Source organism: Triturus cristatus, chromosome 8, assembly GCF_964204655.1.
Source record: "Triturus cristatus chromosome 8, aTriCri1.1, whole genome shotgun sequence".
Classification (NCBI taxonomy): Eukaryota; Metazoa; Chordata; class Amphibia; order Caudata; family Salamandridae; genus Triturus; species Triturus cristatus.
This window is the reverse complement of record NC_140591.1, coordinates 1541350992-1541377070: the sequence shown is the minus strand read 5'-3', so window position 1 is coordinate 1541377070 and position 26079 is coordinate 1541350992. Positions and strand designations below refer to the sequence as shown.

General features: G+C 47.0%; 1 protein-coding gene across 3 annotated transcripts in view; it reads left to right on the top strand.

Moving 5' to 3' along the window:
- INPPL1 (inositol polyphosphate phosphatase like 1) overlaps positions 1–26079 on the top strand; it is a 1340026-nt gene that overhangs the window by 710210 nt on the left and 603737 nt on the right. For all 3 annotated transcript variants that reach the window (XM_085623407.1, XM_085623409.1, XM_085623408.1), the window contains one exon: positions 11552–11654. In XM_085623407.1, the coding sequence (XP_085479533.1) occupies positions 11552–11654 (103 nt within the window). The remainder of the gene's footprint in view (positions 1–11551; positions 11655–26079) is intronic.

Here is a 26079-nt window from a genome sequence, read left to right as displayed (position 1 = left end):
ACTACGCCCGGATAAAATCGCGCCCTTCCTCCGTCGTATGTTTCTGGAGTCGCTCGAGCGGGGTTCCCTCCCCGACGACCAGCGTCTGGCTACTATAGTTGTGATTCCCAAGGACGGTAAGCCACGAGACCGCTGTGCCTCATATAGGCCTATTTCCCTACTAAATGCCGAACCGAAAATCCTCGCCAAGGTCCTCGCTAATCGCTTGCTGAGAGTTATATGTGATTTGATACATCCAGATCAATGCGGCTTTATCCCTCATCGGAATACCGCTCTCAACTTGCGGCGTCTACACGGCGTCCTCGCTAGGGCGGAGTACCTCTCTGGACCGGCCATATTGGTTTCCTTAGACGCCACGATGGCCTTTGATACCATCGAGTGGCCATTCCTTTGGGCCGTCTTGGCGAAGTTTGGCTTTGGGGAGGGATTTATTAGTTGGGTTAAGCTCCTCTATGCTGGACCAATGGCTCAGGTTGTTGTCAATGGGCGGGTTTCTCGGCCCTTCGCTCTCGGGAGGGGTACTAGGCAGGGGTGTCCGTTGTCCCCTCTGCTCTTGCTCTCGCCTTGGAACCGCTCGCTGCCTGGCTCCGCTGGGAGCCCTCGATCAGAGGGATCCGGTGGGCCCCGGGCTTCGAGGATCGGGTCTCGTTGTACGCGGACGACATTCTTTTGTACCTCACCTCGCCGCGGAAGTCGCTCAATGTGCTTTTTGATGTCCTTACTTCCTGACATTAGAAGGTACTATTGGGCCTCCCAGCTGTCTGCCATTAACCATGCTACGTACGCTCCTGGTTCGAACCCGGCATATGAGATGGATAAATTCCTGCTTCCCGGCGGTAACTATAACCGAGCGCTTTACTCTCGATCTGCCGGAAGGACCCTCACGGGCCCTACTAGGATTGCGGTACGTGTGTTGAAGGCGGCGAATGTAGCTGTGGGCTGGAGTGAGCGTTTAACGTGTGCTACTCCTTTGTTCGCCTCAGAGCGCTTGGGAAGCCTCTGGACAACGAAAGGCTTTGAGCACTGGGATACGATCGGCATTAGCAGAGTGGGGGACCTATGGGTTAAAGGCGCGGTTAAATCCTTTGCGGCGCTTCAGAGCGAGTACGAGCTTAGTGAAAGGGAGTTCTTCCGCTATGCCCAGGTTCGGCACGCCCTACTCTCTGTCTTTGGGGAGGGGACCACGGTCCCTGTTGCTTCGCCTCTCGAGGACCGTATACTCGACGGACACGTGCCCGACAGTACTATCTCTCTGATTTATAAAAAACTAATAAATAATCGGGCTGATCTCTTGGTGCGTCTTCGGGAGGCGTGGACGGGGGATGGGGTTGAGTTGGATGACGAGGACTGGCAGTCTGCGCTGTCATCCCCTAAGGAGGTTGCCATCCCGGCCCGTCTCCGTCTGGTCCAGCTTAAGATTCTCCATCGTGTCTATGTGACGGGTCCCCGTTTGGTCTCGATGGGGTTTTCTGACGACGGGCTCTGTAAGCGTGGCTGGGGGCTCAGTGCCACCTTTCTCCACATCCTCTGGGAGTGCTGCGAGGAGGCGGAATATTGGCGCCAGGTGCATGATGTTATGAAACGAGTCACTGGGGTCGCTCTGCTGCCGGAGGTGCGCCGATGTGTTCTGAATGTGTGGGAGCCCAATGACTATAATGCGGCCCAGGCTCGGTGGGCGGCCCTTGGGAACATGATTGCAAAGAGAGATATTGCGCAGCTTTGGGGTTCCCAACGGCCTCCCACCGTGTCCGTATGGAAGGAGAACATGGACTGGTGCATGTTCAGGGAGAAGACGGTGTATGTGGCTCGTGGTAAACCGGGGGCATGGGGTAGAATCTGGGGTCAGTGGAATGTGTATCGAGGGACTATCTGTTCTCCCCCCCTGGTGGATGCGTCTGAGGTTGCCTTGTCCCCCTGATCCTTGAGGGTTCCTTGCTTAATCTGTTCATCTGTGTATAGGTTTGGTTTTCCCGTGGCCCCCCCTCCCTCTCAGATCCCCTTTTTATTGACCACCCTATGGTGGTCGGGTGTGGAGTTCCTCTGCTGTGGTTAGACGCCCTTTCAATGTTTCTCGCCTTGCTTTTTGGTTTTTTATTTAATTTTTTTTTTTTTTTTTTAAAAGGGTGTATCCTGACGTCCCTTATGTGCAGTCTGATCTCCTGTAATTTAGCGGAGCCCCTGTGGGCCAGTCATTGTTTTTTGAACTGCTTGAACATCTCTGAATACTAGCGGCCGGCCCAGGAGGTTGTAGGCCCGTGCTTGTACCCTTTTTCTCTGCACAATAAAGCTTTTTTACCCACAAAAAAACAACAAAAAAAACAAAGACAAGTGTGAATTTCATAGATCTACATTGAGATTTTATGGACACATCTTTTCTGGTGAAGGATTGAGACCGGACCCTGAAAAGGTCACAGCTCTGAATGACACCCCTTGTCCTCGAGATGCCTCAGATATTCGGTAGTTTCTTAGGAATGGCCAGCTACAGCGCGCACTATATCACGGACTATGCCACTATGAGCTATCCTTTTCGTAAACTGACAAAACAAGGTCAAACATTTCAATGGTAAGCGAGACGTGCTCAAGCGTTTCACACAATCAAGGCCTCCGTTGAGTCGGCCAGCAATGTGGCATACTTCAATCCTCGTCGGAAGACTGAAATTACTGTGAATGCTAGTCCTGTGGGACTAGGAGCCTTACTAGCACAATACGACAAGGAAGGTGATCAAAGACACATAGTAGCTTATGCCAGCTGCAGTCTGACCGATACTGAGAGAGCATACTCACAGCCAGAGCAGGAAAGCCTGGCAGTAGTCTGGGCCTGTGAGCATTTTCACATCTTCATCTACGGGAGACATTTTACGCTCATTACGGACTATCAAGTACTAATAACCATATCCGCAAACCTCCGGGCAAAAATGCCACCCAGGATCGAGCAATGGGGAATGCGTCTCCAAGAATACACATATACAATAATTCATAAGCCTGGAAAAGCAGCAAATTCGGCTGATTACATGTCAAGACATCCTAGGGCATCTTCCAATACAAAATAGTCCCTAGCAGAGTAATACATCCATTTTGTCATTGCTCAAGCAAAATCGCCTGCAGTTCCCCTTGAAGCCACTGAAGCAGATGTCAGCTTACCAGGTTTGATACGCTGCATTGGAACAAACATGTGGAGACCCTGGGAAGAGCTCAGAAGCAATCAACACATTGACATTACAGAGCTGACTTTATTTTGTCACATAAAGGACAAATTGTCCATTGCCAAAGATGGACTCCTACTAAGGGACAGGAGGATCGTCACTCCAAAACATATGCGTCAAGGAGTCCTTAACCTAGAACACGACTGGCACAGGGACATCGCACTAAAAGGGCATTGCATGAACATGGTTGGCTCCCCTCCCTTACTCATATGGTCGAAGCAACGCTAAAAGACTGTCCACAATGCCAGCTCATCAGTCGAGAATAGCCACCCTCACCTCTTGTCATAATGGAAGAGTATTCCCAATTCCTCACCAAATATCTTCCACCAGAGCGGTCACCACCATCCCAGTACCTGAAGTGGTTAAAACGGATAATGGTCCTCCATTCAAAGGACATGAATTTGCTGATTTTGCTAGTCGCCTCAATTTTTGACATTGGAAAATCACTCCCATGTGGCCTCAGACCAATGGGATGGTGGAGAGGTTTATGGTCAACTTGAAGACCATACAGCAAGCTGAACTGTTAGGGCGAGATGTCCAGATGGCTCTGAAGGAGGTACTACGAGCGACCACAACTACGCCAACAGCACCACGGACACGTGTCCAGCCAGACTGATGCTGGGCTGCACCGCACGCGCTAGAATAAGCTCAGCTAGCTGTGTCCGTCAAGCTCCAGATCATGAGGAGCTGGCAGAGGTAGACACAACTAGGAAGGCCAAAATGAAAGAGTATGTGGACAGTTGGAGGGCCAAGCCATCAACTATCCAGGAAGGCGACTGGGTGCTCGTCAGGCAAGAACAAAAGACAAAGACTGACTGTCGATGTCATGAACATCCACAAGTAACAAATCTAAAAGGTACCATTATCACAGCTGCCTCGGATGACAAGAGGATAACCTGGAACGCTGCTCAGTTTCGAAAATGTACTCCAATAGCCAAAGAGCCAGTAGCTGTTTTGGAAAGCGACGTTATGGAGGAGTTAAGTACCAGTCAGTGGGTCTGTGTTTCCCTCATCCTCGGCTGTGGGGGAGCAGACTGACCTAGACTTGGCCAGCAGGCCCAAGCGTGCTTGTCAAAGATCTGCACGTCTCATTTAAGAACTTTAAATAATGTTTCCACGGAATGAGACTAATTTGTATAAGTTGGGGGGAGATGTAATGTTGTGGTCGCACATTAGTTGTGGGGCACTAGGACCCAGTAGACAGAGAGATGGCAGGATGAATTAAGGAAGCCAGGAACTGGCAGAGGAGGGGTTGGACAGATAGGAGTAGAGGATACAGAAATAAGGTTAGAGCAGGGTAAGCTCAGAGTGTGAGTAGAATAGATAAAACACATCCTTACCTTAAAGGTGTGTGATCCTTTCTTGTGCACCTCGAACACAACACCTTCCTCAATAGCAGAATGGCACCTGCGGCTCGATCTCTATGAGCATGGAAAAACCAAACTACATTGCTAAAGGTTGTTCTGGAAAATATACCAGAACATGGGACGATTGGGCTTGCTAACAATGATGTTTGCCCTGCAAAAATGTGTTCGATAATTTCACGCTAAATTCCATCTCTCTCGCGTAAGCCTACTGATTTACATTTTTGAGCATCGATTTTTCACAGATCTAATTTAAAAAAAACATGCAAGTAGATCTAGGAGCCTAATTGTGCAGCATTTAGGAGCGGCCATACCTTTTGCATGTTATAAGGGTGGACGCTTTAGTCATCTGGCACTGAAGGTTTATAAGGAGGTTATAGTGCTGCACTATATGCCTCCGAATTTTGGGGATATTCTATTTTGTCTGATTTATCAAGTTGTGAGATGGGTTTTTGAAACCAGGATTATGACCATTATGACAGTTGCTAAATTAAAGCCAGTCTTGTACTGGGTTCGGCTTTGGGGAACACCCAAGTTAGGTCAAGGTCAGCCACTGATAATGCCTTTAATTTACTCCCTGTCCAAGTTGAAGAAAACATTCTTGCTGGTAACAAGTTTTATGCGCTAGCCATTTTAGGGCTATATGATAGATTGGTGTGGTCGGTTTTATCGGCTTTCATTGACTTCTTACTAGAAGACAAAAAGAAAGAATCTAAAGAAATAATGCAGGAAGGTAAAAAAGCTTCTTCTAAAATCATTGACATGGCCATTAATATAGCATCCACAGCTTTCAGGCAAAAGGTAAGTGCGGCTGTGCTACGCCGACATGGATGGTTAAAGGCAACATCCTTCCGCCCGGAAATTTAGGCAAAAACATTTTTGGGATATGCTTTTCGATGGTGAAAATATATTTAGGAAGCGTGTCGATGATGTTTTACAGTCTATCAAAGTGGATATCGACACTGCACGTTCTCTGGGGAGGTAGCAGCAAAGGTGTTTTCAGCCCTTTCATGGAGGCAGAGAGAGAGGCCAGTTCTATTCACAGCAGGGATGTCAGCTTCAATACACCATTCAACAGCAGTTCATCCTCTTCAGGGCCACCTATTGAAGGCAACCGATGCACCGGTGCCCTTGGCCGGGAGGAAGAGCCCGGGATCTTGCTAGACAATAGTGACCATTTCAGAGCACCAGCCGCCTCGGACTCTCATTGACAATTCAGAAGTCAACACCTTTCCAAATTTTACGATCATCGGAAGAGAATCTCTTTGGACAAGTGGATGTTGGTGTAATACAACATGGTCACACCTGAGAGTTTGCTCAAATGCCTCCCTACCATCCACCTTGCAAGAGGACTGCTCAACATCTCGCCCTGTTGAAGCAGGACATTTTCTTGCTTCTTTCCAAGGGTGCAATCAAGGAGGTTTCTTTCCTGCATCTCAACAAGGGATCCTATTCCAACTTCTTCCAAATCAAGAAAAAGTCTGGAAAATAGAGGCAAATTATGGATCTGAGGCTGCTGAACAAATACATCAAGAAGCATACTTTCAGAATGCTAGCCCTGCAGAGTTCCTGCTGATAGTCACGGGGATTACATGACGTTTCTAGGCCACCTAGATGCCTACTTCCACCTCTTATATGCCTACTTCCACATCCCCATACATATGAAACATTAGCGATTTCTGAGATTTGAGGTGGCAGGGTGCGATTACCAATTCGAAGTACTTCCTTTTAAGCTATGTTCAGCTCCCTGGGTCTTCACGAAATGCATGGCTCCTGTGGTGGCATTCGTAAGAAGAAACAGTCACCAGGTGTTTCCATATGAGGATAACTGGCTTCTCAAGGCACACACATACCTCTCAGCAAGAAAATCTACCTTGGCCTGTCTTTGGCTATTCAACTGTTTGGGTCAAAAGTTGAACAGAGAAGTCTGCTGTAATGGCACCTCAATCTTTGGTGTTCCTGGGGGCAATCCTGGATACCCAAGTCTCCAAAGCGTATCCAAGGGTGGAGAGAATCCAATGTATAATGGACATAACAGATTCCCTTTCAGGAAAAGAGTCTACTTCTGTTCAAATGTTCAAGTCAATGCTGGAAATGATGATTTGCATTCCATTGATTCCAAATTGTCGTCTGCACATGAGATCATTGCAGGAACAATTAGACGCAAACCCAATGTACATTCGAGGACATTGTCAATATTACCTTAACTATGAAACTAGCAATGTCATGGTGGGGAAAAAAGGAGAATATCTCTCCGGGCCGATCATTCCTTCCATCGCATCTCCATTTTGTGATGACAGCGGGCGCTACTTCAGTAAGCTGGGGAGCTCACATTCAAGAGCTAGAAATTCGAGGAAAATGGTCCTTTCGGGAGTCAAAAATGCACATCAACCTTCTGGAGTTAAGGGCGGATTTCCTAGGCCTACAAGCCTTTCTTCCCAGAATTCACAATTAAACTGTCCTACTGAGGACAGACAATACCACAACCATTTTTTATCTTGCCAAACAAGGAGGAACTAAATCAAAGATACTTTCATCTCAAGCCCAGCGAATATGGAAATGGACACTTACCCACAACATTTCTTTGCAGTTGGAGCACGTTCCAGGGGTGGGCAACGAATGGGCAGATTCTCTGATAGAAAAGGGTCAGCGTTCTCGGCCCTGTTTGCTGGAGTGTCTCTACCAGACATTTGCAGAGTGTCAACGTGGACTAATGTCCATATATTCACCACGCATTCCTGTCTGGACTTGTGGAAGGTGGATGCTAGCATTGGTCAAGTAGCATTACAGCGCCTTTTTCTGTAAGGTACAGGAATATTATGATTGCCTACGTATTGCATGTTACAATGTCTTATGGAGATTTTCATGTTTCCCGGTCGAAACGCGTCATGCTGCTGTCTTGAAGAATAAAAGCACTTTATTTTGCAGTCACGGAGTGGTCTGTTCCTGCTGTTGCATTATTTGCACTTGAAGGACTTTGGAAATCAATATAAATATATATATATATATATATATATATATATATATATATATATATATATATATATATATACACATACATACAAGTTTGTCTTTTTCTCTTTATAGTTGACTGCTGACATTATGTTTATTTCATATATATGAGAGGGGTTTTGACATACCCACTGCCTCTTTTTTCCATGGTATTGTTTACTAGTCTGATTCAAGAATGTGTCTATGAAAGATTCAGTGTTGGAGAAAAAGCAATCTACTTATCTGTACACTATGGTTCTCCAGTCTTGATATATTTCATAGATTCACATGCTTCCCTCCCTCCTCCCCTTGGTCTCATCACTCTGTATACCACTGATAATCCCTTTAACGCTTGTGCCCGAAATCTGAGGTATGGTGGGTCTGCAGGGGAAGAGTGCTACCGGGTCTGGTCTCTGATTGGCGAGATTTGGGTCTATTAAAACAATGTAAATTAGTTAACAAAGTCAATTGGTTTCCCTATGGCTGTTAATGTATAGCACTACTTGTTATAATTACCGTGTGGCTCCCACCTTGACAACGGGTAAGATTCAAGCATTTGAATCTATGAAAGATATCAAAACTGGAGAACCACAATGTACAGGCAAGTAACTTGTTTTTTTCTCAAGACAAGGATGCCACTCGTCAACATGTAACATTTGTTTTTCTGCTTTCACCATATGGGTGCTACATGCAGTAATTGTTCAGAGTTGAACCCTGCCCGCCGGGTAGGTACCTTTGCTCCGCCAATGACCACTTTTATATATGCCTGTTAGTGTGAAGGCTGCTACTGGTACCACCCCGTCTGAAGGTATAGTATCTCTATGGTTGTGTTCAGCAGTTCCTCACACTGAGCGATCAAATGCTACATCTCGGGTCATTTAAGCCCAGCCTCAGAGGACTGCCTCACGCCATCATCCAGATATAACTATTTAACATTAAGGAGAGTGGTTCGGGTTAGAGTTAAATGTTAGAATATTTTTTTTATAACTTTAACTTGTTTGAAGTTTAGGTAGACAGAATAATACGCAGCGTGCACAGGCACTCTAGGATTGCAGGACCTTACCTTAGTAGAACCAGCAATTTGTATTAAACGAAATTATCAAACATACTTAAAACTCTAGTCCCAAAAGAGTATCTATGTTTCCATTGGAAGATGGACCTAGGGCATTGTACCTATTGCCCGCCCCCCTCAAGAGAGTCGTATGGTTGCTAGGGAGCCCCAGAATACTATTGGGAAGAGACAGCAGTAGCATGAGGAAAGTGAGTAAAGAAGAGGTGACTAAGTATGTAAAGAAAGAGGGGAGGTTAAAGGAAATCAGGACATCATCTTGTGGATGTGATTAGGGAGGGATTGTGGTCACTTCACTGGTTACCAGTGAGGAAGCGGGTTACCCTCAAAGCTCCGTGCATGGTCTATAAGGGTCTTCACCAGCAGGGCCCATGGTACCTGAGAACCGCTTTCAACAGGTATTCCCCAAATAGACAGCTTAGATCTGCAGCGCTGAGGAAGGTGATCATTCCTAAGTTTCGGAAGGCGAGTTGGGGCCGCCGCTCGTTTTTAGTGGCAACGGCCAGGTTATGGAAAACGCTGCCTTATACGTATTGTAAGTCTGAATTCTTACTTTGTGTTTCGTATGAAAGCAAGATTTGTTGCCTACTGCTTAAAAACCAAAATGGCTGTTGACTTCATACCAAAGAGCTGCATATGGTCTCTGTTAAATAATCCTAGTACCTCCTGGGGTCAATTTTTTATATTTTGTTTGGACGCACTAGAAGCTCAAGATATATGGGCAAGTTCTCTGCCGATAGGGGTGGTAGCAAAAGTCCTGACCAAACCAGCGAAGATCTTGTCAGCGGAACATGATGCAGCAGACATGAAAAATCTCTCCCATGGTAGCTGGGCGTCAAAACTCTGACCTTAAAACCCTACCACACGATCTGTCATCCCCCATGAACCCACCAGTGAAACACCACCTTATGATATTACGTTTTGGCCTAATCCCCTTGATGGCGTACAAGTACGGCCGGAGGTATAAGGCAGACGCGCCCTCTCAGTGCCGATTTTGCAGCAATGGGGAAGAAAATCTAATTCACGTCTTGTGCATCTGCAGAACCTTATTCCCCTTGTGAACCTTTTGGTTGCGTCCAATTTGGCGGATCCTCAACGTGCGGACATGTCAAGAAGCCCTAGAGGAGTGTATGAAGGGTGACTCAGCTCAGATGACCGGCCGTTTTAAAAATACATGTCTCAGATTAACTCTATTCTACCAGTAGACGACCGGCATGAACTTCTGCCGTGCTAGCTACGATCCCTGTTTTAACATGGACCATTTTTTAATAGAGAACGGAAAGTGCTCTTAAGTTTTCTTTTGTATGAATTGCAATGATTTTCATTAATTGTGCAATAAATACATTATTATTGTGTTTTGTAAGCATCTTAAAACCTGGTTATTCTCTCAACCTTAATGATTGTCTTGCTGTCTCACCCTGGCTCTTTCTGACCAGTTCCAGCACTTTGATGCCTTTCTGGCTTAGTGCTCTCTATAAATTTAAATACAAATACTTTTCTGGTCTCTCTATAGAGGTTTTTGTCTTATCTCATACCCTCCCCCCCCACACACTTTATTCTTTTTTTTTAATCTTCTCTTACTTTTATACATTTATATATAAAAATGTTAATGGATGTGTATATATACATGTGTGTATATTTACAATCGCATATATTCCCAAAAAAACAAAGGTTATAGGTACGCTATAGTTAGGTTCACGTTTTACCCACTCAGAACTATAGAAATTCAGAAGTTATAGTTATTGTAGGAAGCTCGACTTGTTTGCAGATTTCCCCCCACTTTTTGTCCCCCATTTAAACTACTGAGTGCTGGTTTTTCGACTCTGACATTGCACTGAAGCCTGCTAGCTAGGCTCCAGTGCTAGTGTTCTTTCCCCTAAACTGAAATGCTTAATTGCAATTCAATTGGCAAGGACTTTAGCACCCTTGTAAGACCCTGGTAAATGGCACCTATGGTGCCCAGTGCATGGGTACTAAAGAATATCCCTATGGGCTGCAGCATGTATTATGCCACCCTAAGGGACCCACACCGAAGGTCATGCAGACTGGCATCGCAGGCTGCGTGAAATAGTGCAAACAATTTAACCTTTGGTGTTTTTCAGTGAATTTGTATTTTTTTTTAACTCAAAGTATAATATAATTGGATCCATATATACCCGTGGATCTGTGGATGATCCGCGTCCCTAGAAATTCAGTTTTATTATTTTAATAACTCAAAATACTGAACAGATTTACACCAAATTACAAAAAGGGCTCTTTTAGGACTAAACTGATGTTTTCTTATTCCGTTTTTTTTTTCTAGTCTGATATTTGTCACATTACCGATTACATATCTCGCAAACGCTTTCAGTTTATACTGTACTCCTCTTTATCAGTCGGAGGTTAACTCCAATGCTGGGTCTGGGGATTCCCTCAATTTCTCAGTTTACTCTATAGGGGTGGGTGTTTCCTCTCCACAGTCCACGTTTTTACCATGTCTGTGGTTATGGTTTCCGAACTCCACTGTGTATTCTCCTTAACTGTGCAACCTTCACCGACTCACTCTGACCTCCTTGGGCCCACAGTGAGTCTTCCAGATCATCTTGTCCAAGCTTCTTCCTTGCGGGATGTCTTGATATCACAGGTGAATCAGTGCCCTGTGCCCCCCACTATGCTCAAGTTTATTTGCACAACCTCTCCACTTTATTTACTAAGTTAAAAAAGTATTTACCTATACTTTGAATTACAGGCACAGAAGCATTGCCATACCAGTATGTTATTGTAAAATGCTAGTACGTTAATGTGGTTATATATGTTAAAGGTATGTGTTCTTATGAAATATATACAAATCGAATTAGCAGTGGTGACCCTTTGAGTTAATGATTTTATGTAGAAGGGCTTACCGAGTCACTGTTTCATGACTGGTTCCTCTCCTCTTCCCTTAGAAACGTGAGGCCTTCTGCCAGTTACTCCAGCTGATGAAGAACAAACATTCCAACCAGGACGAGCCGGATATGATCTCAGTATTCATTGGCACATGGAACATGGGTAAGTGACTGAGCAGAGGATTAATGCCCTTCCCAGTGGTGAGCATGGCCCAGAGGCTGGATCCCTGGCTCTGGCATGCTGTCTGTCCTAAACACCTGATCTTAAGAAGACCTCAGAAAGCACACCTTTCACATAAACTTTTAACAACTAGATCCATGGGTCGGTTTGTGGCTAATTGTGTGTTCTGGCCTGACTCAAACTGCTCTTGGCCTATGAGATCTACACTTCTCCAGTATTTGGGGTGTCTTTCATAGATTCACATGCCTGAATCATTCCCCGTCGTCGGAGTGGGAGTCCCACGGTACATAAAAAAGCAATAATTATGCATATAACAACCAAAAAACCCTGGTAACCTGAACCAGGAAGTAAAGTAGCCTAAGCTGCAAGGGAAAAAACTTCCACAGCTATGACTATCACTGTCATTATATCCAGTCCAAACTGCAGCCAATCAGGCGACAGCACCCACCAGAATGTTCCCCTCCTAGGCTCAGGCTGTCAGATTTTCTACCGCACGTCGTGTGAAGGGAGTCTCCCTGAGCTCTGCTCAGTTCTTCAAGTTTCTACTGTTTCTTCAACTTCTAGGATGTCAACTACAAAAAGATCCCTCTTCAGACCTCGTGAGTCCTGCGGAAAGCTTCGGCTTTTTTCTGAAGACCCTCACAAAAAATGCATCTATGGCCTCTATCCTGATCATGAAGTGAAGGAGTGCAAGATTTGCCGGACTTTCCCTCAGAAGACCTTAAGGGATAGGGAAGGACGTCTTCTTCTGTGGCTACAGAAGCTTAAGGATAAAGATGATCCTTTGTCAGGGATAGAAACTGCCTCTGGGTCCTCTATCTCTTCCAGGAAAAGGGTGGCTGAAGAAGAGTTTTCTTCTACTGGGGCGAAGGTGTCGAGGAGAGCCCAGTCTGTTAAGGGCTCGGGTCAGTCTTCGTCTTCATCTAAGAAGACGTCTCCACCTTCAGGATCCAAGCCCTCTACGCCCCTGATAAATCAGGAAAAAATCTGCCAGCTAAAAGTTTTCCTGAGAGGAATTTACCTCAAGTGAGATTGCCGTCGTCGACGGCGCCGTCGACGGCAGTTGCGTCGACTGTTATTATCGTCGACGCGGTTTCAACATCGACTATTACATTCTCGTCGCCGAGACCTGCAATGATAATGTCATCAGCTTCATCGCCGTCGACGCTGGTCTCGGTGAGTGTTAAACCCATCTCGTCGACGAAGGAGGTGTCATCCCTCATCTCCGTCCCGTCGACGGTAAGAAGCAAGAAAGTTGCTCCGTCTACGAAGACTACCTCGTCGACGTCTACTCAGTCGACGAAGATTGTGGTGCCGTCGACTGTTGCCCCGTCGACGAAGAATGCCTCGTCGACTAAGATCCATGCATCGACGAAGATGGACGCGTCGACGCCATCGTCGACGAAGACGCCCTCGTCGGCGAAGAGTGCCCCATCGACGACGCCCTCGTCGACGAAGATTACCTCATCGTCGGCACCCTCGTCGACGAAGATTGTCCCGTCGTCGACGACTTCATATTTGTTCGGGTTGCACACCTTTATATTTATTTATAAAGAATTTATCCCAAACATTTTTTAACTTCAAGTTTTCACATTGCGTGCTCAATGGTGTCGTGCCTAGCCCAAACAGCACGTATTAAACAAAACTACAACATATTGGGACAACTTTCCGTCCCTAACCACTGGCACAGCCAATTGCGTTTGCAAAGTTTCTTTCACCATTATCTTGTGATCAGACTTTTACATGTCACTTTTCAATCCATTTGTAATCCATATTTTCGGCTTGCGATAATACACATCCGCATGCAAAGAAATGCCATTTCCCAAATTTCTAATGTTCTTTCTGGGCCATCCGAGCCTCTCTTCAAAAACATGACTGAAGCCAAATTCATCAATAGCAGTTTATTGAAGTCCAATGCATTTCGGGCCTCTTGGGCCCTTCGTCAGGGAAAACTGTAAATCACAATTAAACATACTTCAGTGTTCTATCCAGCAATATACACACTAAAATCACATATGTAAACTGAGCTCATGTTTGACAAACGCCATGTTTAAAAAACACCTCTCTTCTTAATTTCACCAACTCATTACTTTTAAATGGATTGTTTACTTTACTAAACAGAATCACCCCCTAGTGTCTCAGCCACACAGCTTACTCTAACGTTAACACCTGAATCTTCCTGTCACCCGGTGAATAATTACTATACTCTAACCTCGGCTGCTTAAACCCTCGATGTTCTCCTCTCTTCTTTCCCCATTGTTTAAACAAAATCCTCTCTTCTCACCCATCCCTTTCCACATCTTGCTTCCCTTCCCTGCTATCCTTCCAAAAACCCGACCGATCTCCGTCCATCCCACCTTCTACATTAACCTCCAATTCCCTTCACTCTTATCTCAGCATCTCCCGTAATCTCCTCTACCTTTTACATCCTCATCTCGTACCTGCTAACTGGCAAACGTCCTCCTCGCGCCATCCCAAGAGAAATCTTTCCTTTCCCTTTCAACCTCCTGGCTTTTAAAATCGACTTTTTCCCCTCCTCTCGAGCAGCCCACCCCTAATCTCCGCATGATGCTCACATGTGTCAACTTTCAAACTCCCAAACTACCCTGAGACACTACAACACCCATAATGCTTTCCTTTTGACTCATTGCCTAGTTATAAATCATTCACAAGTTCATTAAATTATATTGTGCAACTATAAACATTTTAAAACATTTTCAAACCGCTAACGATTTAAATGAAACATGTGCTCTGTCCAATGTTCATTGCTGCATTTCCACACTCTTCTGACACCATAAAATAAACTTGCTTTGTGAACGTAGTTGTTCCGCCTTGCATGAGGATGACCACATGATTTCTAAATGTTCCTTTTGTTACTCTTGTCTTCATGGGTGCTAACCCGGTCGGGCATAACTCTCGTAAACATCATATTTGTTCGGGTTGCACACCTTTCTATTTATTTATAAAGAATTTATCCCAAACATTTTTTAACTTCAAGTTTTCACATTGCGTGCTCAATGGCGTCGTGCCTAGCCCAAACAGCACGTATTAAACAAAACTACAACATATTGGGACAACTTTCCGTCCCTAACCACTGGCACAGCCAATTGCGTTTGCAAAGTTTCTTTCACCATTATCTTGTGATCAGACTTTTACATGTCACTTTTCAATCCTCGTCGACGAAGATTACCTCATCCTCGGCACCCTCGTCGACGAAGATTGTCCCGTCGTCGACGACTGCCATCTCGTCGACGAAAACAGCCTCGTAATCAAAATTGGCTTCAACGTCAGGATTACCACCGTCGTCGGTTCCGTCGACGCGATTGTCACCACCTCCTCTATCTACCTGCATGGATATGCAGGTGTGGACTGCGACTCCGTCGTCTGTCGTGTCTGATCAAAGGGCAACAGCGACTACGCTTCTTCAGCGCAGAGGATCGTCTTTAGAAGCTATATCGCCTCTAAAATTGCCGGCGCAACTTTTGCAATCGGAGGATAATGATTCCGAAGAAGATGAGAGATTTCGGACTGCAAGAAGTCCATCGGAGCTTCTCATCAAATATCAAGATGCAGTATATGTTGCAAGATTACTATAGACGTTTCCCTCCTTCGGAAACGGCGGAATCTCTTCCGTCGACGCCCAGGCCAAGAGTACAGTTGTCGTCGTTACAGTCACCAAGACCACCTTCTCCGTTGCCATCTCGTCAATCGCAGGTTACAGACGATGAAAGGGAGGAAGGAGAGGTAGATGATCAGTCTATCATGTCGGAGTGGGATAATTATCAGGTACAAACTCCTTCTCCAAGTGCTCCGGCGGACTCTCCCCCGGTGGACATTGGGAATTTCCATTCACTTATGGAAAGAGCGACCAAGAGATTCCTGATCCCCATGGAAACAAACACCATTATCTTGTGATCAGACTTTTACATGTCACTTTTCAATCCTCGTCGACGAAGATTACCTCATCGTCGGCACCCTCGTCGACGAAGATTGTCCCGTCGTCGACGACTGCCATCTCGTCGACGAAAACAGCCTCGTAATCGAAATTGGCTTCAACGTCAGGATTACCACCGTCGTCTGTTCCGTCGACGCGATTGTCACCACCTCCTCTATCTACCTGCATGGATATGCAGGTGTGGACTGCAACTCCGTCGTCTGTCGTGTCTGATCAAAGGGCAACAGCGACTACGCTTCCTCAGCGCAGAGGATCGTCTTTAGAAGCTATATCGCCTCTAAAATTGCCGGCGCAACTTTTGCAATCGGAGGATAACGATTCCGAAGAAGATGAGAGATTTCGGACTGCAAGGAGTCCATCGGAGCTTCTCATCAAATATCAAGATGATGAGGATGATGATGATGACCAGTACGAAGATCCTAATATGGAACCACAGCCGACACCTCCTGCACCAGTGCCGTCTGGTCAAATGCCATTGGAACTGCTTGATAATCTGCAGTATATGTTGCAAGATTACTATAGACGTTTCCCTCCTTCGGAAACGGCGGAATCTCTTCCGTCGACGCCCAGGCCAAGAGTACAGTTGTCGTTGTTACAGTCACCAAGACCACCTTCTCCGTTGCCATCTCGTCAATCGCAGGTTACAGACGATGAAAGGGAGGAAGGAGAGGTAGATGATCAGTCTATCATGTCGGAGTGGGATAATTATCAGGTACAAACTCCTTCTCCAAGTGCTCAGGCTCCGGTGGACTCTCCCCCGGTGGACATTGGGAATTTCCATTCACTTATGGAAAGAGCGACCAAGAGATTCCTGATCCCCATGGAAACAAAGGAGGATGCCCGCTTCCTGTATGACTTTAAGGACCAACCAAGGAAGCAGGTTCGGCCAATCCCAATCATTGATTTTATTTGGAAGGAGGGATTGAGACTGATGGCTACCCCTAATTCTCTTCCAGCAGTGTTACCAAGGCTGGACAAGAAATATAGAGCCCCAAGTAATTCACCAGCATGCCTAATTGGTCAACCTAAGGCGGACTCTGTTATAGCGCAAGCGGCTCAGAGACGGGCTAGAAATCCATCAACGCCCATATCAGCTCCACCTGATAGAGATGGTAGAAGATTGGACGCAATAGGAAAGAAGGTGTCCACGATGGCAGCAACTACAGTTCGGGCTGCAAACTCCCTGGCGATTTTAGGGAGATACGACCGCCAGATGTGGTCCGACATCCCTCCTTTCCTCGACATGTTACCGGAGCCTTCAAAATCCGAGGCCATAAAGATCCTGCAGGAAGGAGAGTATGCATCAGCGGAGATCATTGATGCAGCAGTGGATGTGGCATCAACTGGGTTCAGGCAGTTGGCAGGAGCTGCAGTGCTGAGGAGGCAGGGTTGGCTGAAGTCAACATCTTTTCGCCAGGAGGTGCAGTCTAAAATCATAGACATGACATTTGATGGTGAATCCTTGTTCGGTGCACATGTGGATGAAGCACTACAGGCGATTAAGAAGGATACGGAGACGGCAAGGTCCCTGGGTAGTCTGCAATTTAAAAAATCTACCTTCCGTGGAGCCAGAGGACGTGGATCGTTCTCTAGCAGAGGAGGTGTGAGAAGTTGGCCTGATGTATGATGTCACTAGTTATAGTGTACACCTTATATCAGTCCAAATACCCTTATGGTGATTGGTTGTAAAGTCAACCTTATAGACCAGCTATCCTAGTGGTAGCATGGACAAGAGCAGTCTTAGGCTAAACTCTGAATGGCATGTGAAGCCAGCAGTGATACCATATATAATCCCTTGAATACCAAATGAAAGGACACCACAACAGATATATATATAAAATAAAGTGTATTTATTCTAAGCAAACCCTCAGCACTCTTTATGAGTTTAGAGGTAAGTACAACACAGTCTTATTAATGCATACAGTAAGTCACACAGGTAAGTAATACAGTTAGGCCCTAGGGGCCACGCAAACCATATACTAAATAAGTGGTATAAGAACCACTGTCACGGAAATAGAATAGGCCTAGGCCTAGGGAATCGCTGGGGCTACCCTACACTAGCGTTAGTTAGGAAGTGGGAGGCCCACGGGATTCGTGTGCAGAGTGGAAACACTCACGCGTAATGCGTAAAAGTCAATAGCAATGTTACAGTTTAGAAATAGATAGATTTAGGACACTTCCGGAGTAGCTAGGAAGTTGAGACTTGAAAACTAGACACTAGGATAGTCACTATCCTGATGAGCACCGGAGTACCCAAGTTACCTAGCCCACAGGCTGCGGGTGCATAGGGGTGAAGATGCGTCGTTTTCGTCGTCGACTCCTATGGATGCCTGAAGAAAGATGCTGACAGGCAGTCAGGGGAGAGTGTCCGGTGGATCCCAAGGCTGGGATCAAGAAGAGAAGAAACCTGCAAGCAGAGGGGACAGAGTCAAGGTCACTAGCCAGTGACCACGTGGAACCAGGAAGGAATCAGGCGATGTCGTGAAGAGTTGCAGGTGAAGGTGAAGCTTGTCGCTGCAGCCAGGAGGACCAGGAAGCGTCGAGGACGTCCAGGACCAGGAGGCGAGCTGTCCCACGAAGGCTCTTGCTGTCGGCGGCGTCGAAGTTGGACTAGGACTCACCAAGCCTTGGCAAGCGGAACCCACGAAGAACAAGGGACTTGCTTCTGGTGCAGACCAGGAAGGTCTGGGGTGCTTCTTCTTTGCAGAGAAGCGGGAGCCAGTCTGGAGGAGCCAAACCAGCGCAGAAGATTTCAGGGAGCGTCGTCACAGAGGCCACTAGCCAGCGGGCAAGCAACCGGACAGACGCGGCAAGCAGGAAAATGCTGAAGGGCCCCACGCAGGACTCGTGGAGTGTGGGGGGCTGGTCTTCGGTGCAGATGGTGCTTGGGGTTGGGGCTTCTCAATCCCCGGTGCACAACTTCGAGGGTACCTCAGAAGCTGCGCTGTAAGTTACTAGCCACTTTTCCCAGGTAGCCGGTCCCACGTCGCTCGTCGCCTCCACGGATCTCAGCTCTGCTGCAGATGTGGATGAGGGTCGGAGAAGTCTGGAAATCAAGGCTCTGGTCGGGCTCTGCAGTCGGTTCCTCGTCGAACGTTTCACAAAGCAAAGGGTAGTCACTTGATGGTGCCTGTTTGCACAGGGTAGCCACTCCTTGGCTACAAGGGAGATTCTTCAGTCTTCTTCTTTCGTCGAATGTCGAAGGTCCAGAGTTTCTGTTCAGTTTTGCAGGTTCAGGATAATCTAAAGTCTTGAGGCCCAACTCCCACTCTTATACTAATCTGGGGGGCTGGGATACCTGCTAGGTCACGCCTTATGGGTGGGACCTGGGAGGGGGTGGTTACACCCACTTCCCTTTGTCCAGTTTCGCGCCAGAGCTGGGGCTGGAGTGCCCCAGCGCCGGTTTGAACTGGACTATGCAAGGAACACCTTGTGTGCCCCAGGCATGTCTCATTCCTTTCAGCCCACCCTGCCCCAATACACTAAAGGCTGTCTGGGGAGGTGCTAGCACCTCCCCAAGCAGGAAACCTATTGTCCAGGCCTCCCTGGCTGGGATCACTCCCAGCAGCAGGAGGTCAGACTTGTGTCGTGGCAGCAGCATCCATTTTGTGATGCTGAGGCTTTGGTCAGAGGCTAACAGTTGAAGTATGATTTTAACATGTCTTTCCCTCTAGAAGGGGGGAATAATATTCTCATGTCCAGAAATGGCATGGGGGTATTATTCCCGAGTGTTAGACACCTTACACGACATGTTTCGATAAAGCCAAACCATAGTTACCATAACCGTCTAAGATTATAAGGTACTTTAAGAGTATATGGTAGGCTATATCATAGAACAGCTATAAGGACATGGTTCCGAAAGCTGCAGACAGGCTCAGCTCATGCTAGAGCACCATCTCACATGTTACCAAGCACTCTGCCTCCAGGATTGTCAAGGCCTGCCATAGGAGTGACTGATAGGTACACATGTGTCTATATGTAAGTTAGGCATAGGAATACTACACCTAAGCAAGGGGTGATTACACGACCTTGCCCCAGCTGAGTGATCAGCCAGTTGTGTCAAAATGGAAGGCCAGGCCAGGGGTGGCACAATACATGCTGCAGCCCCTGGTAGGCCTAGGGTACACCTATGCCCTGGGTACCTAGGGTACACTGTACAGGGGCCAATAAGGTGATCCTATCCAAATGGGTTATGCACCTAAAGTACATAGTATTAATTTAGAGAGAGAACAGCAGGGCTGTGGGTCTGATTAGCAGGCCCACAGCCACATCTAAGTCGAAAACCAGTAAAGCAAAAGCAAAAAGTGGGGGTGAACATAGAAAGCAGACCCTACTCTCCTACACAACCCCCCCCCAAACTTAGGGACATTAAACTAACCTTGACCAGTTGAGTCTTCATGTTCTAAGTGGAAATATCTGGAGAGTCCATCTGCATTGGCATGGTCAGTCCCAGGTCTATGTTCCACTGTGAAGTCCATCCCCTGTAGGGAAATGGACCACCTAAGAAGTTTGGGATTTTCACCCTTCATCTGATTTAGCCACAAGAGGGGCTTATGGTCTGTCTGAATCTTGAAGTGAGTGCCAAACAAGTATGGCCTCAGCTTCTTCAGGGCCCAAACCACAGCAAAGGCCTCCCTCTCAATAGCTGACCAACGTTTCTCTCTAGGGGTCAGCCTTCTACTTATAAAAGCAATGGGCTGGTCTTGACCATCTACATTCAGTTGTGAAAGAACAGCTCCCACACCTAACTCAGAAGCATCTGTCTGGACAATGAACTCTTTGGAGTAGTCTGGACTTTTCAGAATAGGTGCACTGCACATGGCCTGCTTCAGGTCATCAAATGCTTTTTGACAGCTTGCTGTCCACTGAACTTTCTTTGGCATCTTCTTGGAGGTCAAGTCATTAAGTGGTGTCACTATGGACCCATAGTTCTTAACAAACTTTCTGTAGTACCCAGACAGGCCCAAGAAAGCTCTGACCTGAGTCTGGGTAGTTGGAGGAGCCCAGTCCTTTATGGTCTGGATCTTGCTCTCCAGTGGTTGAACCTGACCCCCACCAACTAGGTGGCCCAGGTATACAACCTTGCTCTGCCCTATCTGGCACTTAGTGGCCTTGATAGTGAGGCCTGCCTTTTGCAGGGCCTCTAAAACATTCCTCAGGTGGACCAGGTGATCCTCCCAGGTGGAGCTAAAGACAGCAATATCATCAAGATAAGCTGCACAATAATCATCCAACCCAGTAAGGACTTGATTCACCAGCCTTTGGAAAGTGGCAGGTGCATTCTTCAAACCAAAGGGCATTACCACAAATTGATAATGTCCTCCTGGGGTCGAGAAAGCAGTTTTGGCCTTTGCACTCTCAGCTAGTCTGATTTGCCAGTAGCCTGCTGTTAGGTCAAATGTGCTCAAAAACTTAGCAGCTGCCAGTCTGTCAATGAGCTCATCTGCCCTAGGTATTGGGTGGGCATCTGTCCTAGTGACAGCATTGAGACCTCTGTAATCCACGCAAAACCTCATCTCTCTCTTACCATCTTGGGTGTGAGGTTTTGGCACAAGGACTACAGGACTAGCCCAAGGGCTCTCTGAAGGTTCAATGACTCCCAGCTCCAACATCTTTTGTACCTCAACTTTTATGCAGTCCCTGACATGGTCAGGTTGCCTGTAGATTTTACTCTTCACAGGCAGACTGTCACCAGTGTCCACCTCATGGGTGCACCAGTTTGTCTGACTTGGGGTCAGAGAGAACATATGTCTGTAGGCCTGCAGAACTTGTCTGCAGTCCTGTTGCTGATGGACAGTGAGGCTGTCAGAAAAGACCACACCATCAACTGAGCCATCATCAGGGTTCTGAGTCAACAGGTCTGGGAGAGGGTCACTCTCTTCCTCCTGCCCCTCATCTGTAGCCATGAGTAGCCCCATGTCTGCCCTGTCAACATATGCCTTCAATCTGTTGACATGAAGCACCCTGTGGGGGCTTCTGGGAGTCCCAAGGTCCACCAAGTAGGTGACTTCTCCCTTTTTCTCAACAATAGTGTGGGGTCCAGACCATTTGTCTTGGAGTGCTGCTGGGGCCACTGGCTCCAACACCCACACTTTCTGTCCTGGCTGGTAAACAGTCAGTACAGCCTTTTGGTCATGCCAAGCTTTTTGGAGTTCTTGGCTTGCCTCAAGGTTTTTAGAAGCCTTCTTCATATACTCTGCCATCCTGGAGCGGAGACCAAGTACATAATCCACTATGTCTAGTTTGGGTTGTCTGAGAGGTCTCTCCCATCCTTCCTTCACCAAACACAGGGGTCCTCTTACAGGATGCCCAAACAAAAGCTCAAAAGGGCTGTAGCCAACCCCCTTTTGTGGGACCTCTCTGTAAGCAAACAGAAGGCAGGGTAAAAGGATGTCCCATCTTCGCCTAAGCTTGTCTGGTAATCCTTTTATCATTCCCTTTAGGGTCTTGTTGAATCTCTCAACAAGCCCATTGCACTGTGGGTGATAGGGTGTGGTGAACTTATAGTTAACACCACACTCCTTCCACATTGCAGTCAAGTATCCTGACATAAAGTTGGCACCTCTGTCAGAAATGACCTCCTTTGGAAAGCCCACTCTGGAGAATACTCCAAGCAGGGCCCTTGCCACAACAGGAGCTGTTGTGGTCCTCAGGGGAATTGCTTCTGGGTACCTGGTGGCATGGTCCACTATCACCAGTATGAATCTGTGCCCAGATGCTGTTTGTGGGTCCATTGATCCTACAATATCTATGCCCACTCTTTCAAAGGGGACCCCCACCACAGGTAGTGGTATGAGGGGGGCCTTTGTGGTGCCACCTGATTTGCCACTGGCTTGGCAGGTGACACAGGAGCGACAAAACTCCTTAGTATCTTCTGACATATGGGGCCAGTGAAAGTGAGGGACAAGCCTGTCCCAAGTCTTGTTCTGGCCTAAATGTCCTGCAAGGGGAATATCATGGGCCAAGGTTAGAAGGAAGCCTCTGAACTTCAGTGGTATGACCAACCTCCTGGATGCACCAGGCTTGGGGTCTCTAGCCTCTGAGTACAGTAGCCCTTCATCCCAATACACTCTATGGGTACCTTGAGCATTCCCTGCAGCCTCAGCAGCAGCCAGCTGTCTGAGGGGTTCAAGAGAGGGGCAGTCTAATTGAGCCTGCCTCAGATCTGCCCTGGAAGGTCCCCCTGTCCCAAGAAACTCAACCTGATCAGGTTCAAGTTCTTCTAGGACAGTTCCTTCAGGGCTCTCAGAACCATCCTCCTGGGAGGGCTGATCCACCACCTGAGGCAGGGGGGAAGGCACAGCCTTAACCCTACTGCTCTTTCTCTTGGATTGTGACTGGTCCATAGTTTCAGGATCCAGCACTTGTTCAGTGTTGCACTTTTTGGCCTGTGACCTGGTCACAGCAAGGACATGTGCATCTATCCCCAGCATTTCTGCATGGGTCCTATACTCCACTTCAGACCAAACTGAAGTTTCAAGATCATTGCCCAGTAAACACTCTACAGGAAGGTCTGAACTAACAACAACTTTCTTGAGGCCAGTTACCCCTCCCCAGGAGAAGTTAACAATAGCCACACTATGGGAGGTAGTGGCATTGCTAGCGTTGGTCACTAGGTAATTCTCACCTAGTATGATCTGTCCAGGGTCCACAAAAGCAGGTGTCACCATTGTGACACTAGCCCCGGTGTCCCTGTAGGCCTGAGCCATTCTTTGGTTGATAAAAGGTGTCTGTCTGTACTTGCCCAGGTTACTGGGGCCTACAGTAGAGGACAAAGCTAAGTCCCCATCACAGATCAGGACAGCCTGAGTAGGTACTCTGACTAGGCCAGAATCCTCCTCAGTTCCCAGGGTTAACCCTACTACACCCTTTTGCTGGGAACCACCACTTACAGCTGAACTAGGGGGTACAGTTGCCTTAGGGGCAATGGTGGCTGGGGGCTTATCCTTTTTGGTGCACTCACTAAACCAATGTGAGGTAGACTTACAATAGTTGCACCATGGTTTCTTTTGGCCTTCTTTCTTCTTATCCTTTTTGGAACCACCCTCCCCCTGAGCCTTTTGGGGGCCTGGTGAAGACTTCTGGTATTTTTGTTTCTGCTCATTACCCTTCTGGTCTGCCTTTTTCTGATCACCGCCCTGGTTCTGGTTTTTCTGCTTAACTCTAGTCCTGACCCATCTATCTGCCTTCTTTCCCAATTCTTGGGGAGAAGTCAGATCAGAATCAATCAGGTGTTGATGCAATAGCTGGTTTTGACAGTTGTTAAGTATTTGTTCTCTCATGATCAAATTATACAATCCTGTATAGTCCTTAACCTTACTTCCCAATAGCCAGCCTTCCAGAGCCTTAGTGGCACAATCTACAAAGTCAGTCCAGTCCTGAGTCTGTGTCTTCTGGGTATCCCTGAACAACAACCTGTATTGTTCAGTGGTTAGGCCAAACCCATCAATCAGAGCACTCTTCAGGACAGTGTAATTATCTGCATCCTCATCACTAACTGTGAGGAGCTTGTCTCTTCCTTTCTCAGAGAAGGAGAGCCACAAGATAGCTGCCCACTGACTTTGGGGTACCTGCTGTACTTTGCAAGCTCTCTCCAAAGCAGTTATCCATTTGTGGATGTCATCCCCACACTTGTAGGGAGGGACAATCTTGCTCAGGTTTCTATTATCATAGTGCCTGTCTCTATCTCTAGGAATGTTGCTGCCACCAGTGGGTTCTAACCCACTTAACTTTTGTTCTCTAGCCAGAGCAAGCTTCTCTTTGGCAAGGGCAAGTTCTTCCCTCTGAATCCTCAGATTAGCCTCCCTCATTCTGGCTGCATGCTCCTTTCTCTCAGGTGAAGTCATTCCCCTGTGAGAGGAAGCATTAGAGATGTTAGAGACATGGGAGTGGATGGATTCCCCTGAAGGGGATCTGTCCTTCCTGTTTCTCTGTGAATGTCTACTTGTGGGTCTGTATGGGGGGACCCCATGCAAACTCCCATGTAAACTTAAGTTAGCCTGGCTAAGTCTCCTTACTTGGCTCTGGCTGTCTACCTCCCCATCTGAAGCCCCATCTGACTCCTCTGTGGTGGGTAGACCCTCCTCTGTGCCTAGGGCACCTTCCTGTGATGCCCTCTGAGCATCATACTCCTCTAGGAGTTGTCTTAACTGAAGGAGGGTAGGGTTTGCACCCTGTTTTATTCCTCTGGAGGTACACAATTGTCTCATCTCCTGGAATGTTAAGGTATCATACCTAGAGGGGGTCTTCTGCAGACCTGCCCCTCCTGAGAGAGCATCTACTTGATCTCCTCCCAGAGGCATGATCTAGTGAGGGTGTGGTGTGTGCACCTACCTACACTAGTTGTATCTACTAAACCTTTCTAGTAGTTGTAGTCAGGGTGTGTTATTCCCTTCAACCTACAACTACAAAGTCCAGTAGGACTTAAGTATAATAATCTATGTTATATGTACCTAGACAATATCTGTGTGATCTTTCAATTTAGTATCTCAAGATTACAATGGTATTACAACAGCAAGCTCAGATCCCAACCGCTGCTCACCAATGTGAGAAGTTGGCCTGATGTATGATGTCACTAGTTATAGTGTACACCTTATATCAGTCCAAATACCCTTATGGTGATTGGTTGTAAAGTCAACCTTATAGACCAGCTATCCTAGTGGTAGCATGGACAAGAGCAGTCTTAGGCTAAACTCTGAATGGCATGTGAAGCCAGCTGTGATACCATATATAATCCCTTGAATACCAAATGAAAGGACACCACAACAGATATATATATAAAATAAAGTGTATTTATTCTAAGCAAACCCTCAGCACTCTTTATGAGTTTAGAGGTAAGTACAACACAGTCTTATTAATGCATACAGTAAGTCACACAGGTAAGTAATACAGTTAGGCCCTAGGGGCCACGCAAACCATATACTAAATAAGTGGTATAAGAACCACTGTCACGGAAATAGAATAGGCCTAGGCCTAGGGAATCGCTGGGGCTACCCTACACTAGCGTTAGTTAGGAAGTGGGAGGCCCACGGGATTCGTGTGCAGAGTGGAAACACTCACGCGTAATGCGTAAAAGTCAATAGCAATGTTACAGTTTAGAAATAGATAGATTTAGGACACTTCCGGAGTAGCTAGGAAGTTGAGACTTGAAAACTAGACACTAGGATAGTCACTATCCTGATGAGCACCGGAGTACCCAAGTTACCTAGCCCACAGGCTGCGGGTGCATAGGGGTGAAGATGCGTCGTTTTCGTCGTCGACTCCTATGGATGCCTGAAGAAAGATGCTGACAGGCAGTCAGGGGAGAGTGTCCGGTGGATCCCAAGGCTGGGATCAAGAAGAGAAGAAACCTGCAAGCAGAGGGGACAGAGTCAAGGTCACTAGCCAGTGACCACGTGGAACCAGGAAGGAATCAGGCGATGTCGTGAAGAGTTGCAGGTGAAGGTGAAGCTT